At 44.7% G+C, this 18,137-nt stretch overlaps 1 protein-coding gene across 3 annotated transcripts in view; it reads right to left on the bottom strand.

Annotated features, from left to right (window-relative positions):
• The window catches only part of MSL1 (MSL complex subunit 1), a 26,057-nt gene extending 7,920 nt beyond the window's left edge, over positions 1–18,137 (bottom strand). For 2 of the 3 annotated variants that reach the window (XR_013390412.1, XR_003703397.2), the window contains exons 1-8: positions 15,720–18,137; positions 11,377–11,603; positions 10,101–10,477; positions 5,796–5,860; positions 5,327–5,394; positions 4,279–4,403; positions 4,047–4,119; positions 2,971–3,095 (exon numbers count right to left, since the gene is read on the bottom strand). Coding sequence is in view for 1 of the 3 variants with exons in the window: in XM_077917291.1 (XP_077773417.1) it covers positions 3,005–3,095; positions 4,047–4,119; positions 4,279–4,403; positions 5,327–5,394; positions 5,796–5,860; positions 10,101–10,477; positions 11,377–11,603; positions 15,720–16,553 (1,860 nt within the window). In the remaining 2 variants the exon portion in view is untranslated. Of the gene's footprint in view, positions 1–61; positions 3,096–4,046; positions 4,120–4,278; positions 4,404–5,326; positions 5,395–5,795; positions 5,861–10,100; positions 10,478–11,376; positions 11,604–15,719 lie in introns of those variants that run through there. The other variant, XM_077917291.1, reaches the window with a different exon arrangement.

The raw sequence follows: 18,137 nt of genomic DNA, 5'->3' as shown, positions 1-18,137 counted from the left end.
ATTCTGACACTCAACAGTTTTACCCAATCCATTAAACAATGCATAATGCATGACAAAAGCATCAATATTCTTTCCATTTTATTGTAAAAAAAAAAAATGATTTGTTTCAATTTTGTTTAAACATACAAGCAGAATTTCTCTTAATACTCCCTGTTAACACTGTTAAACCTAAATGAACTGAAGCAAAAAAGTTTTTAAAAAACAAAACCCCAAACATTAACAGCCACAAATTTGGTATTTACAAACTTTTTTTTCCTTTATAAGATATTTACAAGACAACTGATTTTACATATTTAAAATGGTATCAAAAAGGATGCATTTGCAGACAACCACATGTCAAAGGGCAGAAAACATAGGAAGGGATTACAGACACTTTTTTTTTTTTGAACTACCATAAGCTTGGTTAAAAGTAATGTTTTGTCCTAAACCAAGTATCAGATCTAATTTGCAAGGGCAAATACAAATTTCACAGTGCTGTATCCCCTATAGGGAAGGCTATTCCCTCCACTCCCAACTAACATCCACTGCAAATGCTTTGTACAACCCTTACCTACTTCCACACACCTACCCATCCTCTTAGATCTAAACTGCATGTGTTATTATATAAGTGGGATTCTTCTTGTAAACCAGCACACTATTGACTAGGGAATATTTTGCTGTTGTATTTCAGAAACACACACTGTGGCACTTCTGATAATAGATGTTTTCTGGGCTAAGCAAAAGCAGTTATCCCCTCCCCCAATGGGATATAGGCCTAAGACACAATCTTGCAAACTGCTTGTGCTTACTTGAGAGCAGAAAGTAGGCCCAAGTGTTGGCAGGATCAAGTCTGAAATCAGTGCCTTCAAGAAGCCTATACTTGAGGCTTTTTTTTTTTTTTACATCCAGGCTTGTAACTGCAGGGTGCAAAAAAGAAATAAAAATAAGGATGCATGCTGACATGCTAAGAGAGCAAAAGATTCAAATACAGCCTTATTTAAAATAAAATTAGGCAAGCATTGTGCACTACCTCAACTACACGGATTACTTGGCAAAAGACAGGATCTGTTTTTCTCATTTTGAAGTTTAAGCCACACTCATGACCTCTTTAACTATGTTCACATTGAGCGTGCTACTCTGGGGGGGGGGGGGGAGGTATCCTTCTGAATTCCCGGGGAACGTAACCCAGAAGTGGAACAGCAACTACTTGAAGTATTTGAAAGATGTGATAGAAAAACAAATGTGTTAGATAAGCATTTACCCTTCAATGATGCCCTTAGTGTGCAAAAGCATTGGGCATCATCCTGCACTGGGATCTGCAACAAGCAATGAAACTGAGACCCAGAGCTTGCTTTCTATTTATACAGAAGTTTCATTCAATGCAAAGAAGTAAAAGGTAGCTTCACTGCTCATCTAAGCATGTGTGCATATCACACATACCCAGGCAGTTTCCTGCAATTGCATGGATCAGGCAGATGAGAATGTGGAATCATAAAGGAATTCCCTGTTCTCTGGAGAGGATGAATGTTTCATCTTCAGGAGCTGGAATCTTACTTAAAAGATGCTAAACAAGCTTCAAAGAGACACAAGGGTTCAGCTGTTACTTTGATTTAACTCAATGTAAACAAATGGGAGTTGCTGTAGTGAAGAATACAGGCACAACCACTTATCTAACAGACTTTAACCTTCCCTAAGATACATATAAACTTATGTTGCAATGGACTTCAGGCAGGGGGAGGAAACCATCGTTTTCAAGAGATATTGGGGGGATTAATCACTTTATGTATGGCAAGAGGATAAAATCCTTTTGCCTCTCTCATTGTTGCCCTTCCCTCCAGTAGCAGTTGCTTTGCCGGATCTGGGGATGGAAGTACATGGTGGTTGCTAAGCGACAAAGTCCTTCCATCATATACCAGATAAGAGGCAAAGTCTGGGGTTTTTGGTGAAGCTGGGGTGGACTATTTTTGAGATGCCGTTTGTGCTGCTTGGCAGTGCCACGGGTCAGTATCTACTCAATTCTCCATGCCTCATTTATTAGCAAATCTGGCAGAACTGCCAATGAGAATTTCCAATAAGAAAGTAGAATTGTGCAAAATTTTGTTTCTTTTATATATAAAAATAGTCTACAATTTAGCCACACTGTATATAACAGAAGAAAACTAAGAAATAAAGAGCCTGCTGGTAAAACAAACCAGGAAAAGTCTGGAGACAATCTGACATTGCACTGTCAACCCTGGTTTATACCTAACTGTTCCAACAGAACTAACAGTGTGACATAGTTGTCAAGGTATGGAGCCCTTTACTATAAGTAATAAAATGTCAAGTTTAATAACCTGCTGTCCTGTAATCAGAAGCAGAAGGCATGAACAAGGGTTGTTTATACCCATTGAAAATATATTAACTAGCCATATCATAACAGTAGAACATGAAAAACCAAACGAGGTGGGAGGAAATGTATAGAACCATATGCGGAGCCTTTTTAGAACAGCAATTACAAGCACCAGGACAAGAAGAAACATCAATGTTTGTCCAATATATCTTAATGGGCAATGTGTCTCCCACCCACACAAATGTTCAAGGTCGTTAACCAGCAGGCTAAATATTTCAAAAGGCTTTATTAGTTTGTAAAAGCAGGGGTGGGCTTTGCATGTTCGAGAACTTACAAATGAGAAGAGTTTCATTGTATTTTTTTAATGCTTGTCCACCTTTCAGTTTTTAAATGGCTGTTAATTATCCAATAGAGATAAACTGAAGTGCATTGTAAGCTGCCAACCTTGCTGTCCCAACACAAGCCTCCAGTACTTTCTGCCAGACAAAGGAAAAAATGGAAAACCAGTGAAGAAGTTTATGGGGGTGGGGTGGGGGAGAAAATAAAACTATATGTGAGCGTAAAAATTATTTATAGTAAACAAGAATATACATCACGGGGGAAAAGTGACATGACAGAACATATAGGTTCTCTGCCATTTGCTGCAAATAGCACAAGCCTACCATCAAGGCAGAGTTTTCTCCTAGTTGGACATGCCTATTTTCTGCATGTCCGGTGAGGAGTCTGTTTCTTCTGCATCTCCAGCCGGCAACGGCTTCGCTCATCCAGCCACGGCAGTTCAAAATTCCTGTGGAACAAAGTGGCCCATGGAAAACAGTTAATTATGGTGAACGGAAAGATCTGGCAGCTCAAGTTTCTAGTCCTATGTGAGGAGCTGGCAATAAGCACATGTCAGTCATTTATAGACACACTGGAAATAAGTGTAAGCCACAGAGTAGCCAATCTGCACATATTTTGCATGGTATTTTAAAGAATATAAAAGACTGAACAACAGTTCCTGAAATGTTGTTCTTCATGTATAGCATTCTTTTTAAATTATTACTACGAAACATGTCAAGAAGTGAAAAAGCCTTGAGTTGAACTTGCAAATGGAATTAGAAAGCAGGACATTTGAAAGAATACCATGAAAATCAAGTTTCTATCAGCCATCCAGTGAAATAATTGTCACATTTTATCAACTATTTTCAGTACCTGACTTCTGCAGTCTTAGGGGATAGAATATTACAAAGCCATGGTTCTAAAGATTTCAGCAAGAATGCACAGAACCAAGAAGTATGACCAGTAAAATCATTTTTAGCCTAAAAGCTGGTAAGACCCAGCATAAAATTTAAGAGTAGAAGTGTTAAAGAGGCATACCCACACCATTTTGTGGTCTTCCCCCTTTTAGATGTAGCAGCCATTTTGTGTAATGCCACGCCCTGGCAGCCATTTTGTGACTGGCACCCTGGATGAGTTTCTGGGTCTGAAAATAGGCAACCCTGCTGGAGTGTGTTTAACATGTTCCATCAATACCATAAACCTCACAATAAGCAGATTGCAAATCATAGTCCTTTTAGTGCTCACTCAATTGCAAAACTGTGAAATCACTTTGAAATCAAAGTTTGTCTATAAATAGCGAAACACTCTATCACGTTAGGCAGAAACAAGATCACCCCCTCACACAAGAAGCCCACAATTTAAGTCCACCCATTTCCATAAAATATTTTCTCCTTTAATGTAAGCATATGGGTATACTTACTGTGGGTTTAATTTTGGTAACGGTCGGCCAAATGCTACAACAGGCAAGTAAGGGGTGATCAGCAAGCTTTCAACTAGGATGAAAAGAGAAGAGAAGGTAAACTATCTAATTGCAATAGCCACTCACATTTTGGATTTCTACTTTTGCAACTGGGTTCTGCCAATCCTTCTCAATCAAGCTTTTGCAGGTGGGAGAAAAGGACACCTGCAATACCATATTTAAAGCCACTCACCATCATCTGACTCTGGGAAAAATGAGGTAACTTCAGGCTCAGATTCCTGAATTCCTTTCTTTTTATACATTCTGAGTTGTAGTCGCTGCAAAATTCTTTGCTCCCGGATACGCTGGATATCCCACCTAGGGAAGGGAGAAGAGAAAGGAGAAAAACAAGGTGTTTTAAACTTGTACTTGAAGACGTTTTGATTATGGATAGCAGCAAACTATCTTCCACTATTCTAATCTTTTTTTCCTTTTTCTTTTTTAAAGCAAACTGGCAGAATATCATGTGGCCTGGAGTTCCATAGGCTAACTACAACTAGTGTGGAAAGGTGCTTTGTGCTCAAACTGACTGCCTACACATTTCAATGAGTTATGTCAATTCCTTGTATTTAGAGGATTTTATTCTGCTCTCTGGCAAAAACAAAAAGGGGGGAGGGGGCTTCCAGAGCAGTTTACATACTATCAAAAACAAGACAGTTCCTACCCATAGGCTGACAGTCTAAAAAACACAACACACAAGAGAAAAGGAACAGGGAGGGGAAAGGAATATCAAAATCAACAATCAGGCACCAATTTCTAAGCAGCTGTTCCTGTATTAACCAGCTGGCACAGTTCAAGGGCAGGTGTCTGATGGAGCTAGGCCTCCAGCAAGCTGATGAAAGGAACATTGCTTCCTATCTCTCCCACTAAGGCAGTCGGATGGAATAGCCGCCCCCAGATGACAGCTGAGGGGAGAGAAGGCCAAACAGCGCTATTACAACAAGAGAATCAACAAATCTCTTACTGCACACCCCTTCCACGACATAACTGTTATCTCCCACCCCAAAAGCCCTCAAAATGCAGTGTAAAGACTACAAGCGAAACCAGGCGATTCAGATATTGTAATGGGCTGGTTTTATTGTACATTTTAACTATGCATGTTCATTTCATTGTGGATGTTTTGAGGAAATTGTTTTGTTGTGTTTATATATTTTGTAATTGGTTTTATACTTGCAAACTACTTAGAAATTAACCTTGGAAATTAAGCACTAAATAAACTAGTAAATGATATTTTCTCTCACCTTTTCCTCCTCTTCTCATCCAATTCCAACTTTGCATGCCGTTTGGAGAAGACGTTGTCATCCAAGTTCTGTGAAGGGTTTAATAAATGGAAAAATTAACACACACATAAACACACACACACACACACACAGAGAGAGAGAGAGAGAGCATTAACATTATCTGCTGTGCCTCAGCTGTTGAAGGTCCTCTTTCTTTTCATTTCCTGGATGAAAGCATTTAAACCAGCCATGATACTGGTTGCTTCCCCATGGTGAAGAGACCTATTTGCCCGTTTTTCTTCCCCAGCATACAAGCTAAATGCAATACCCATGCTGCCTTGTGGCAAAAACCCTGCAAATTACCGGGGTGCAAAAGTTGGATATGTCAGCTAATTTCAAAAATGCCTTTCCTCCTAGTTGTAGGGAACAGTTGGTCAGCTTCCGGAGAAGCTCATAGGTGGCTGGTAACCGTATTTATTCAGCAACATACCTCTAAAAGTTCTGAAGTATTCAGGTCTCTCAGAGGCTCTACCATGTGGTCCCTCCAGGATGGAACTAGAAAGGGAGGAGAAGTGTCAAAACAGCTGATTTTAAAGAAATGTTTCTGTGGAGAGATGAACATCTGTGACAACATTAACCTCACTGCTATGAAGTTAAACAGAGTTTAGCATCAGCTAGCTTTCGTTTAGCCTCACCAATTAATTCCACAGAAGTTACTAACCCATAAAATATCACACATTGCTATGTTAGTCATCATGTTAGTATATCTGTGGCCTGAAAGAACAGAATTAGCTCTCCTCAAGTCTACAAAAGCTTCCTAGAGCTGGTTATTTGCCACAAGTGACAGGACAAGCGACTATTTCAAGAGCTTGCGTTCATCTGCTCTCTTAAACCAACACCATATCTTCCACCAAACTTGCAAAGTTGAATGGCAGCTCTCAGGAAGTCTTTCAGACTAGCATCCTGAAGGAAGCCTACTTTCAAGGCTGCACTGCTGACTGTTCATCAAAGCCACTCAAGCCTGTGGCTGAGTAAAAACACAGGTCTCCCATGCCTAGTCCACTGAAACAAGCTCTTTAATTGGAGTTTAAAACAGCCCTAGCTCTACTTGGAGGATCACTGAGAAGCATCTAAGCCCTGCTGAAGGATGTTGCACAGGAGAGATGGCTTTAAAAATAATTTAGATTCATGAAGGACAAAAGGTTACCACTGATAACCAAGAGTGAAGCCTATATTATACTTGAGGTTACTGGAGGCATGTAATAGGGGCACTATTTTCATAATACCTGGCTGGTAAGTTTCTCAGTAGCAACAGGCTGGCTGCAGTTGGAGACAAGTTGCTGGACCAGATGGACTTTTGAACCAAACTAGCAGAACAATTCTTATGATTTTAGGCACTTATCTTAATAAAGGCTAGTCCTATAAGAAGCATTCTCCAAATCCCTCTATACTACAAGACAGCAATAACAGGTCAAACATGCAACTCTAAGGCATAAGAAGGTGCGGAAAGCTAGTTAGACCTTGAGGCTCTTCTTATTTATTCTGCAGAAGCCACTTGGATTTTAGTAAGCAGCAGCTGAGAAGAAGAATGTGTTTCTGCAATCTGCTGTGAGGGGAAAAAATATCTTTCAACCTTCTGAGGGAAATGGCTTCACAGCTTCTCTGAGAAATGTACCTTGTTTGTTTGTAACATAAAAATACAAGAAAAACAGAACAGCAAGATAGCTTGGTTCAGCCCAGGCTCAAGCTGGTAAAAAGGGGGGGAATTGGCATCAGAAAACTGACCTCAGACCAAGAAGTCTTGCAAGTCTTTGGTTTTATGTATGCTGTAAGCTGCCCAAGGCTGGGGAAACCCAGCCAGATGGTAGGGTATAAGTAATAATAAAATTTTTTTAATTGTTATTGTTATTGGGAGGAACTGGGAATCTTTATAGCTAGGCTTGGGAAGCTTCAAGAAGAGTCATACCCCATCACCCCAGACAAGAATCATGGTGAAGAGGAAGTAAGGTGCAAGAAAGTTTGTTTTCCCTATTTGAAAGAGCCCTGCCTGGTAAAAGAGCTTGTAAAAAAACTGGCCGCTTGCTGAGAAAAATGAAGAAAACAAAGCCTTAGATGTGAGACCTTGCCTTTTGTAGTATCTGTAAAATACACGTTGACCAGGACCAGAGTTAGATAAAAATGGGCAATTTTCCTGTGCAAAGAAACCTCCAAGTCTGACAACAAATGAATTCCAGAATGTGATCTGAAAGCACATAAAGCCTCCATCTTGCTAAACCTAAGCAGCATCTGGGCCTGGTCAGCGTCTGGGTGGCTGACCCCCTGGGAACCACATGGACACCACCTTGGGTTCTACAATTGAAGGTGGGATGTGAATCTCAGAAGAAAATAAATATTGTGCAACCGTCGGAGATGGAGGAGACTGCTTGGGGTAGCCTATTCTTTTCTGTTAAGAGTTATCTTGCTCAGAGAAACTCATCCAGCATTTTGCTAGAGCAAAATGGCTACTCTGGAAGAAAGTGAGTAGAGAACACAGCCTGTGCATTTATCCTTTTGCCACAGGCGTTCTTCACAATCACTTCATGGCATGTGAGGAAGAAGAGCTGTATGTTTAAGAAGTGGCTGAATAAAGACTATCCTCAAGCATGTTTGCCTTTATTCTTTCCTCCATCTAAATCTCAGAAGTAGCAAACCATATGGAGGGCTGATTATGGAAAGAATCGGCAATTTGCTGATGAGAATGTAACACATCAGGAAATTATCTAACAATTACTGCTTGCACACCCAACATACATACACCAGCCCAAGGTCAAAAGATTCTTGCCATCTGCTACTCTGGTGGTAGGGAAGTGCAGGGGCCAAGGATTAAGTTCCTTCTCTTGAAATGGGGACGTGCCCAGTAAGATACTATTCTGGAGTCACTTCACCCACTGTTCCAGGCTAACTACTGAGAGCCTGTTATAGCCCTCATGGTTAGACAGCAGCAAGTTTAAAACCTCAGACACCAAATAAGGTTTTTCAGTTGGTTGCACTATAAAGGTAAACCAGCTTAACTGCCATGGCTTCCCTCTAGGAAACCTGGGAACTGCAACTGTCTTAGGAGTTTAGAGGCTTCTAACTACAGAAATTCCAGCACTTTCACAAATATGGACTCTCCAAAGCACTCCCTTTTCTTTTGATCCTCTACTGCCCCGCTCCCCTACAAGGTTTTTCTGGCCCATGACCTTGTCAACCACATGCCTCTCCTTGCCAGATAGGGTGAAAGAAAACAGTTCTGCAACTTACACAAACAAATATATAAAAGCCTATAAATAAACAGATGCAAGTCAGCATTCACTGCACATTGGATTCCAAGCACCAAACTCAGGATAGAGATGGAGGTCTTATTTTATTGATGCAACACAGGGTTGGGTAGCTTGCTGTCCTTCTGTACTTGCAGGATTTTGACTGGAGCAAGGAAGAATCTGAAAACTAGGGAAGGTGTTGAGATGGTAGAGCTTGTGCACCTGGGTCTTGGCAGATCACTTATGACTAAATACCTGTTCTTCGTGGCCTCCCGTCACATAGGCAACGCTCATCACTTACCTATTCCTCTTCCACCACCAGCACTGCTCTTCATAAAAAGTGTACAAACCTCTAATTCATATTGAAGCTTATAAGTAGTGATATTTCAAGGAAATACAAGAACATGTGCATAACTGATTCAGAGCACAGAACTTAAGTTCTCTGTTTCAATGCAAAAATAAAGACACTTGGCTGACTCATGCCCTCTACTAGACATACAGCATTTACTTTAGAATGTGACTTTTTAGTAAAAATGGCATTAAACAGACATTGTGTGGCTTCTTAGCATACCGTTAGTGCATAAACATGGCAATTCATCTTCTAAATTCATTAAACATTTTGATTGCAATCCAGAAGACTAGCAAATACCCCCATAAGAAAACTATACATGCAAGTCTATTTGCCTTTGCCCATTTGATGATGTAACTTTACAGGCCCAATCTTTTGATCTAACCTGTAAAGTGATGCCATTTTTTTGCATTTCAATCATATGTGTAACTGTCCTTTCTTTCATCGTTCTCTCATTTCTACTCACCCCACCTCCAGCAGTTTTCCTCATAGACTCTGGCTGCAGCAGCAGCAAGAACTACCACAAAATCAGCAGGTCTATATGTGGACCTTTAACTGTGTATAAAAGCGCTCCTTTGAAACATAGCCCAAAATGTATATAAGCCATGCAACGGAAACAAAGACAGAATGAGGTCCAAATTATTATTTTGGAGCACTCCAGCCATACCAGATATCTTGGGTCACTCCAGCAACTGCATATCTCCTGGCCCAGAACCATCTTGTGTCAGTTTATCTAGTCTTCATCAGACAACAAGTTGACTGATACACTTCCTATCATTTCTACACAGACCGCTCCCCATTACAGAAGACATGAAACAGAGCAGCTTGCTGGCAAAAGCAGGTGGTTACAGCATTCACTATGAGCACAGGTAAGCCACAAATTTCATGGTTTTCCAGAAATGTCACCACAGGTCATTAGACAGGGTGGCTGATCTTCTTCACACATTGCCCACACCTGTTCTAGATCGATGTGGGTTTCAAAAGCTTCTGTACTCCAACCAGAGGTTCAGAACCTAAAACAGCATCACTCAGAAATGGAGTGCCACAACCTGGCTATCTTCGAGGGTTCAAAAGACTCTTAAACAAAACCCCAAATGAATGAGTTCCACGCCCCCTCCAACCCACATCAGGCCAACCACCACAAAGGCACAAGCAAGCCTCTTACTTGCTACAATCTCCTCCTTCTTGGGAGAAGTCTCTCGCAACGGTGAAGGAGGTGGCTGGTGCCACCGGCATAAGTACATTTCAGTGGTGGAAAGGTACGGCAAGTCTTCTGTTTCACTGGAGGAACCCTTGTCTTTTGAATGGCACCCGGATCCTCTCAAAGGGGCCAATGATTTCAGTGGAGTGTCCGCTAATGACCGGGTTTTCTCAGGAGTCTCCTGACTTCGCAGCTCACGTCTGCTAATTGATTCAGTTAATGAACTGCTGGGTTCCTCTTTCAATGGGGAAGCTTTTGGCGTTTTACACTTGACTTTTGAGAATTCGGCCACCAGCTTCTTCACTGGAGTTTTCCTCTCGGCACTTCCAAATGCAGACTTCCTGCAAAAATAAGAGGGGACAGGTTTAGCAAAGAAAATACTGAAAATGTTGCAGAGGAACCACCAGCTCCTATTGACAACCAGTTTAGCATACAGAAACCATTTCAAATATGTTTATACTGTTTAATTTATAAACCCACTCTTCATCATACCGATTTCGGGGGTGGGTGGGTTTGAAACAAAATACCAACATAAATACAAAGTATGTCAGACATGGAGTATCAATGATTCCCCATGTCTCTGCTTTTTTATTTTTATTTTAAAAAAGATTGATAAATGGACTCAAGACAAGCTTCCAAGCTGTATCACAGAGCAAATTACGCATGACCATCAAGTCACCACCGCTTGGGATCATGACAAATGGGGTGAGTGCTATTCTATGATTTCTGCCAGGCTGCAGATATGATGGCATCACACTAAAGAATTGCATAAACAAGAAACAGAGATTGCAAGCCAACAGCCAGTACTATTCTGCCTATATGGAAAACCACTAAGAAAAATGCTACTTAAGAGATAGTGGTAACTGAGAGCATTATGTGTTACAAATGTTAATAGGTTTGAAACCTGGTTTAATTATTGAAGCTTCCCCCAGGTAACACTGGAAATTGTACTTTTGCAGGATGTTGAAACTTCTGTTAAACATCCTTAGCCTCTTCACAGAATTACAGTGCCTAAAATTCTGTGGGTGAGAACCACTTGAACAGGATTGAAGCTAGTCTAAAATCTGCAACATAGGCACAAGTGGAAATACAGATGTAAATAAGTACAGAAGCAGAGAATGCAATTATGTCAGTGATGGCCTTTTATTATCTCAGTGGTGGCATTTTAAGGTGAAGCGGGCCACGGTGTGCGCACACTGGTAATCTAGGAAAACATACAGCAACAGCAACTCTGATTTACCGTTTGTGACCCTTCCCATTCCTCCCATATGGAAAATGCTTCAAAGGCAGTGGTTGTGACGTCTCCAGAAGTTCTGGTGGTTGGCATTCTATGGGCAACTTCTCTGTTACTTCAGACTCAACCTTCTCCTCTGTCTCGTACCCTTGAAGTATCTTGTGTTTCTCGCGCTCATTGTCCTTCTTCACCAGCTGCATCCTCCTTTCCATACGCTCAATTCGAGCAAAGAGCTGAGAATGCAACAGTGCAATATGGATGTTAAAGGTAGCAGTCCATCAGCTGAGCATATTTCCAATCATTAAACCTCACCCTTTAGCATATGATGGGAACAAACTGATCGGGACAGTTCTATGCAAGTTCCAGTATTCGTTTAATCTTGCAATGCTTACCATTGAGTGCTGATCTTTAATTCCAAACACAACAGTCTTGGAACCTATTTGAACATGTTTATTGCCCATGATACTGTTTTCTAAAGTGGGGGTTGCCAAACACATCCAACCCTTTTTCAATTAAAGACAACTGAGGGTACTCTGTTTTACTGACAGATATGCAGAACTGTTGCATGGCAATTCTATACCTCTTTGTTAGGCTGCATCTGTTGACCACAGGGAAAATAGCTACTTCCTCATTATGACAGAACTCTATGGTAGCTGCTTCCACTACATAGACAGAGAGGATTTACACTGGGAACACAGAACACCAGAAAATTTTGAGGTACCCACTCCAGATCACTTAAAGGACGATTTGGAGGTGAAATGAGTGCTCCTGTAAAGGTGAGGGTGACAGTAGAGTCTTTTTTAAAATCTCCACTTGCTGGTATGTATTGTTGTTTTACTACAGTCTTTGAGTTTTATAATGTATTTTATTTTATCAAGTTTGTTTGTTTGTATGTATGTATGCCACCCTGGATTCTCTTTAAGAGGAAAGGTGGGGCAATAATGAAATAAATAAATCTGAATTGTCCTTGCAAGTACAGCTTACGTTATTTCCCTTTGTTAACGTGAACACAACCTGCACACACATTCTACCTTGAGAAATATGCACGTTGGGATATTAATAGTTTCAGAGCTGTGGAGCAGCAGTCTCTCCAAGTATATTTTAAGCTCCCATAGGTATAGTGTGCCACTTGCCTATGCCATACAGTATGCATATCCTTGAGAACCACACTTCCTTGCTAAAAATACAAAATAATGTTTACTATTTCTTCCTAGCTCACATTCATTAAACTGGGAGGAGATCATGTCCCCATGGTTCTCAAGCCACTTACTAAGAACAAATCTCAAAGGGTTGCAATTAACATATATCTCAAGCTCTGAAGCCAACAAGGATTGGATAATTCCTAAAGCAGTTGCACAAAAATATGGCAGAATGCTGTTATTCATGATAGGAGCATTGCTGCAAGCAGCATTGCTGCTTGAAGACTTTGATACAAACTCAGCTCAGCCATGGATTCAGCATTAAGCTTTTGGTAAGTCACCCTCCTTAGCCTCAGCTCCCTATCTGAGGAGGGCTACAAAGTACATCCTCTTCAGCTCTTTCTATCATAGCCCCACTTCTCAGTTTTCCTTTGTACCCTTTCCAGTACACAGACATCCACATCATTTAATTCTCTGTACCACTTAGCTCAGCGTCAACACTAAGTACAACTTTTGTAGTAAGAGTTATGTGAGGGCAGCTTTGTACTAGGATTTTGTTTTTTGTTTAAATGTAAATAGAAAGAACACATCAAAAACCCACAATGAATTCTTAACAGGAGCACTGAGTGATTCAGAGTCTCTCAATTTTAAAGGAAGACTTATAAAAGCCTCCATTTTAGATATTAATGCTGCACATAGCATATAAGAAACTAAAATCACTCTGGATGGTAAAAAGCAAAGAGCATTCATATAGTTTGTATATGTGAAACCAAAATACTGAACTGACACTCTTGGGGGTTCTGGCATTACTCCTTAAGAGGGAGGGGGGGCTGGTAGGGGTGAGGGAGAAAACCACTGCAGGTACTTTGTAAATCTGCAGTCAGCAGATGCAACAACAACCGACCCAAGCAGTTTTGGTATCAGCTTGACTCACAAGCTTTGCATTTATCTGTTTTGTGTGTGTTCTAGCTCTTCAGGGTGTTTGTTATGTGAGGGCTTGATTTTTTTTTTTTAAGCCTTTGCAGGAACATGCAAAGTACTCTGTCTACCATCATCACATTCTTTGAAGGCAAGAAGGCAGCCAGCACCTCCATATTGGTTAACTTAGCACAGGCCTGATGGGAGATGGGGGTTTTTTTTAACGCTATCTGTGTTGGATCACATCTTTCTGTTACAGACAGTAAAACTGCCGCCACTTCCTGCAACCAGAAACAACGCTACACACATACATTTTATACGCAGACTCTGACGATCATGCCTAAAAAGTGGAGGGGGGGTACTTTCCTTCACAATAATGGTTGCAGCAGCAGCTGCAGGAACCAGGAAGAGGGGGCTATTTTTAGGCTGCAGACGTGCCATGCATACAGGCCAGGATTACAAGACCTTTGTGGCAATGTGAGGATGGGGAAAGAAAACACACTAAACAGCTTCTGGGACTACAGTTTAGAAATGAACATTATGCCCTAAACTGCTTTTGCTACAGATAGCTGACATAAAAAAGCCACTCAACTAACCTTCATTTGCAGCTGATCCAGAGGGTCTCCCCCAATCTTCAAACTATGCCTCATTCAGCTCTTATGGCATAGACAGATAAGGGGGCTATACAGCATCGCCTCCCCTCATGCTCACATTGAATATCCCCTCCCTTACAGATGTGATCTCTACATGAGCAACACTCTCCGTAAGAGCAGCTCTTGTTGCAAGGGTCAAGGACTCTCAACGGTAGGGTTTGGCACAACCTTGCCAGATATGGGATACCCTGGCTAGGGGGGCACAATGGCAGGGCAAGGGTGGAAAGAAGCACCTTGCAGGAGCACAACACAATAAACATTTTGCAGTAATCATAATAAAAAAGTGGGCTGGTGCTTCTGTGAAAGAAGACGGGGTTGACAACATTTTTAGATGAACCGAGATGGGATGCTAAACCCAAACCTGAAATATTCCTTTAAAAACACACCAGTTAGAGACCTCCCCCCCACCTTACTGTCCACATGGTACACACTGCAGCTGATTGTTTTGCTTAAGCTGCTTTCCTCTTCCCCCAAATATGGCAGCCACAGCCCCAAGCTAAGGCCCCTTTAAATTAACCCTATTTGTAGCACACAGCACATGTCTGATGCTTTGAGTTAACCCTGCTGTTGCCACAGCACTCTTCCAGTCTTGGGGCCCCATGAGCCACACACTCTCGGACTAGTCTAACCTGATTAACTCATTGAAAACTGCAACATTCCCAAATCTACTCCCACCTTGTGCCAGTGCCCTTAACTCCACCTGTAAGCTAACCAAGCAGACCTTTCAGCTTAACCCCTAGGTTGTCAACCCCTTCCTGGTTCTTGACTCTCATGGTGCCAAGACCTTAGTACTTTGGCTGCTGCACACTACTTTTTAGTACCATTAATTGCTAAGGGCCTTCAACTGTCCTTGAATATTAACTCTAAAGAGTTAATCACACCTTCTATTGGCCTTCCAGTACTACAGTTCTACTATTGGCCTATAGACATTTACACCCCACACTTTAAGTGTGTACTAAACCTTTGTTTGGTTTCCACCTTTAACCCCTACCATTTTAGACCCGGTTCCAATAGCATTAGAAAATCATTTGATTTCTTGCACCCATTAACCCTCAACATGCAAGCACCCAGTCACTTCAGGATCATTCCTTTCCACATTAACCCTTACATGGGCCACGTTTCACTAGGCCCACTTCTGGAGAGAGATGATCAGTGAGGAGTGTTGCTGCATAGGGACTGGACTGCAGGGCCTTTTGATCACCTCCAGTTAATTAAGCCTAACTCCTCGTTGTTATTTTTCTTGATTCATCTCCTCCTACTGAACGTGTCTACTGTACTGCACACATCTACATGAAATCCTTCTCAGAACAGGTTTCAAAGTCATACACACACCGATTTCTCCTGAAACTGCTAGCGACAGTTAAGCCTACCCCATCACAATCACTCCCACTGAGCACCTGCATCCCTTCGATTAGCCCCCATATGCCTCTGCGAAATTTGCATTGACCCCTCCCACTGTTAACAACACTCTCAACCATGCATGCGCTCCCCATTAACCCTTAGAAAACCAGCGAACACCCAACCCATCGCTTACCTATTAACCCCTGAAGCGCCGCATCGTTCGTCAGATCCCTGCTGCCTCCCGCGCTCCCTCCAACCTGATGAACGTTAACCCCTTCTGTCCCGGCCCCCAACTCACTGTGTCCTTCTCGGCCTTGAGTTCCTCGATCTCCTTTTCCTTGGCCTGCAACTGTTGCTGCTGCTGCTCGATAAGGTCCAGTTGGAGAAGCAGGATCTGCTTGAGGCAGGCCGTCTGGCAGGAGGCACCCCCGCCGGCCCCCATGGGGCTCTTCCAAAGGCTGCTTCCCCCACCGCCGCTCCCGGTGCTGCTGCAGCCGCTGCTTTTCCACTTGCCGCCGGGCTCGGAAGAGGCCGGAGATCCTCCCGCCGCCGCCGCCGGCACCGCTGTTGGGGCTGGAGGAGGCTGTCCAGGCTCGGCCGTGGCGGAAACCGGCGGCGGCGGTGGTAGCGGCGGCGGCGTAGGAGAAGGAGAAAGTGACGCCGGAGCCCCTCCAGGCCCGGCGTGAGGGCCGCCGCCGCCTCGCTTGCAGTCCTTGGCGGCGGCGCTGGTGGCGGCGGCAGCAGCAGCGGTGTGTCCGGGCAGCACCGCCTGGTACTTGGAGGGGCGGGAGCTGCCGGCGGCATCGCCCACGCCCGCCTGCCGAGTGCTGCCGACCGGGCACGGCGAGGGGACCAGGCCACCCCAGCAGCAGCCCCCGCCGCCTTCCTGCTGCTGTTGTCCCGGGGCCGCGGCCGCCGCAGCCGCCGGAACGATGGCCCGGCCCTTGGGGCCCGCCGCTGCTGCCGCCGCTGGGGCCGGCACGGGGATCTGGTTCTGCGGGGGAGGCGGAGGCTGGCGGAGATGAGGCGGCGGCGGCGGCTCCTCCTCTTCCTCCGGGCCAGGCTCCAGCAAGCCCGGCCCCGTCGTCGTCGTTGCTGCCGCCGCGGTGGCTTTGTACACGGTGGATCTCATAGCGACGAGGGGCGCCTTCAGGCTCCGGCTTCTGCCGCGGCGGCGGCGGCGGCGCCTCCTCCCTCCTCTTCTTCTTCCCCTCTCCGGCCCGGATCCCCCACCTGGACCCCTCGGGGGGCGCCGCCGTCGCCCGCCCCACCGAGACCCATCGCCCCCTTTTCTTGCTGCACCACTTTCCCCCGGCCGGCCTCACTGACTCACCGACCCTTCTCCTCTCGCCGCCGAAGCTGCTGCAAGGATCATCTCGGTTCTTCTCTTCTCCTCCCCAAGTCCCAAAACTCTGGGGTGGGGGAAGCGGGAAACTGGGCGCCACTCCCTGCTATACAGGGAAAGGGAGAAACGGGGCCCTCTCTCCTCCACCTTGCTAACAGGTTCAGTTACTGAATCCCCCGCCGCCGGTATCGTGGGGGTGCGGAAAAGCCACTCCCCCCCCCAAACAAAGGGCCCTTGGGTGCAAAGCAACTTGTTTTCTGCCTAGGCCGCCGATGAGTTAACCTGCAAGTGACAGGGGTGCTTCGGGGGTCCCCGGCTATGATTATTTGGAGTAACAGCTCCCGCTCTCCCTGGATAAAAAAGGGACACGTGGACGGGCTATGCTTCAGATCCTTCCGATGGACTCTATTAGGGTTATTGGACAGACTGGCAACCTTGAGGGGGGTTCCCCTCAAACAAGACATTCATGGGGGGGGATTCTATCCCCCACACGCGAAGTCTCCCAGCAATAATTATAAAACCAAGGGGGAGGCTTTTCTATGGCCTGTCTAACCCAGCTCTCAACTATGAGGCCCCCAAAGAGGAATAGGGCCCCCCTACGCGCGCTCTCTATCCCGAAAAGGCTTCCTAGTCCTCTGTGCCAGAGTTGAGGGGAGCCCCAAAACAAGCCGGTAAGGGCTGCGTCTCCGCCACCGCTCAGTACATCCTGGGGCTTTTCCTATACAGTAGCTGGGAGCCAACTGGGTTTCCTCCGAAACCTCTCTGCTTGTGTTTTCCTCAGCACCCTCTGGGGCAAGAGAGAGGTGGGTCCCCTCTTTAGCGGATATGGGGAGGGAGAGCTCTGGGCTCCCTCCACCCCCAGCCCTGGCTGCAGGGGGCTAAAATCAATGGGAACGGGGACGGCGCGAATTATGGGGACGGCGCCCCCCTCTGACTTGATTGGAACTTCCCTCGGCGCTAAATCAGAGAAGAGGGATAGCATACAGTGGCGGGTGGAAGGTTCCTTTCAGAAGGCGGGTGGGGGTGGCGGGCGCGTGATTTGGCTCCCCCCGCTTCTATCTAGGGAGTCTTTCCTCGCGTCCCTCCAAATTATGGTGGTGGCGGCGGTGGGAGGGGGGAATGTGGGGCCTCGGAGCTCACAAGGGGAGGCGGCGGGAATTCCTAGGCCTTCCCCCCGCCCTTCCGCCTCCTCCCGTCAGGCCTGAATCTTGAGTCTCGTCACACTTTGGTATGGCGACGGGGCTCGGTAGAGGGAGGGAGAGGGACCTCTCGGCGCAAAAACCCGCCGCTCCGGTTCTGGCTCAATCGGTTACCTTTAAACGGCCGCCATGGCCTGGGCCGCCTCCCGTCAAGTGCGCATGCGCCAACCGC

Source organism: Podarcis muralis, chromosome 13 (genome assembly GCF_964188315.1).
Source record: "Podarcis muralis chromosome 13, rPodMur119.hap1.1, whole genome shotgun sequence".
Classification (NCBI taxonomy): domain Eukaryota; kingdom Metazoa; phylum Chordata; class Lepidosauria; order Squamata; family Lacertidae; genus Podarcis; species Podarcis muralis.
The sequence above is the reverse complement of the archived record's forward strand: the minus strand, read 5'-3'. Positions and strand labels throughout refer to the sequence as shown.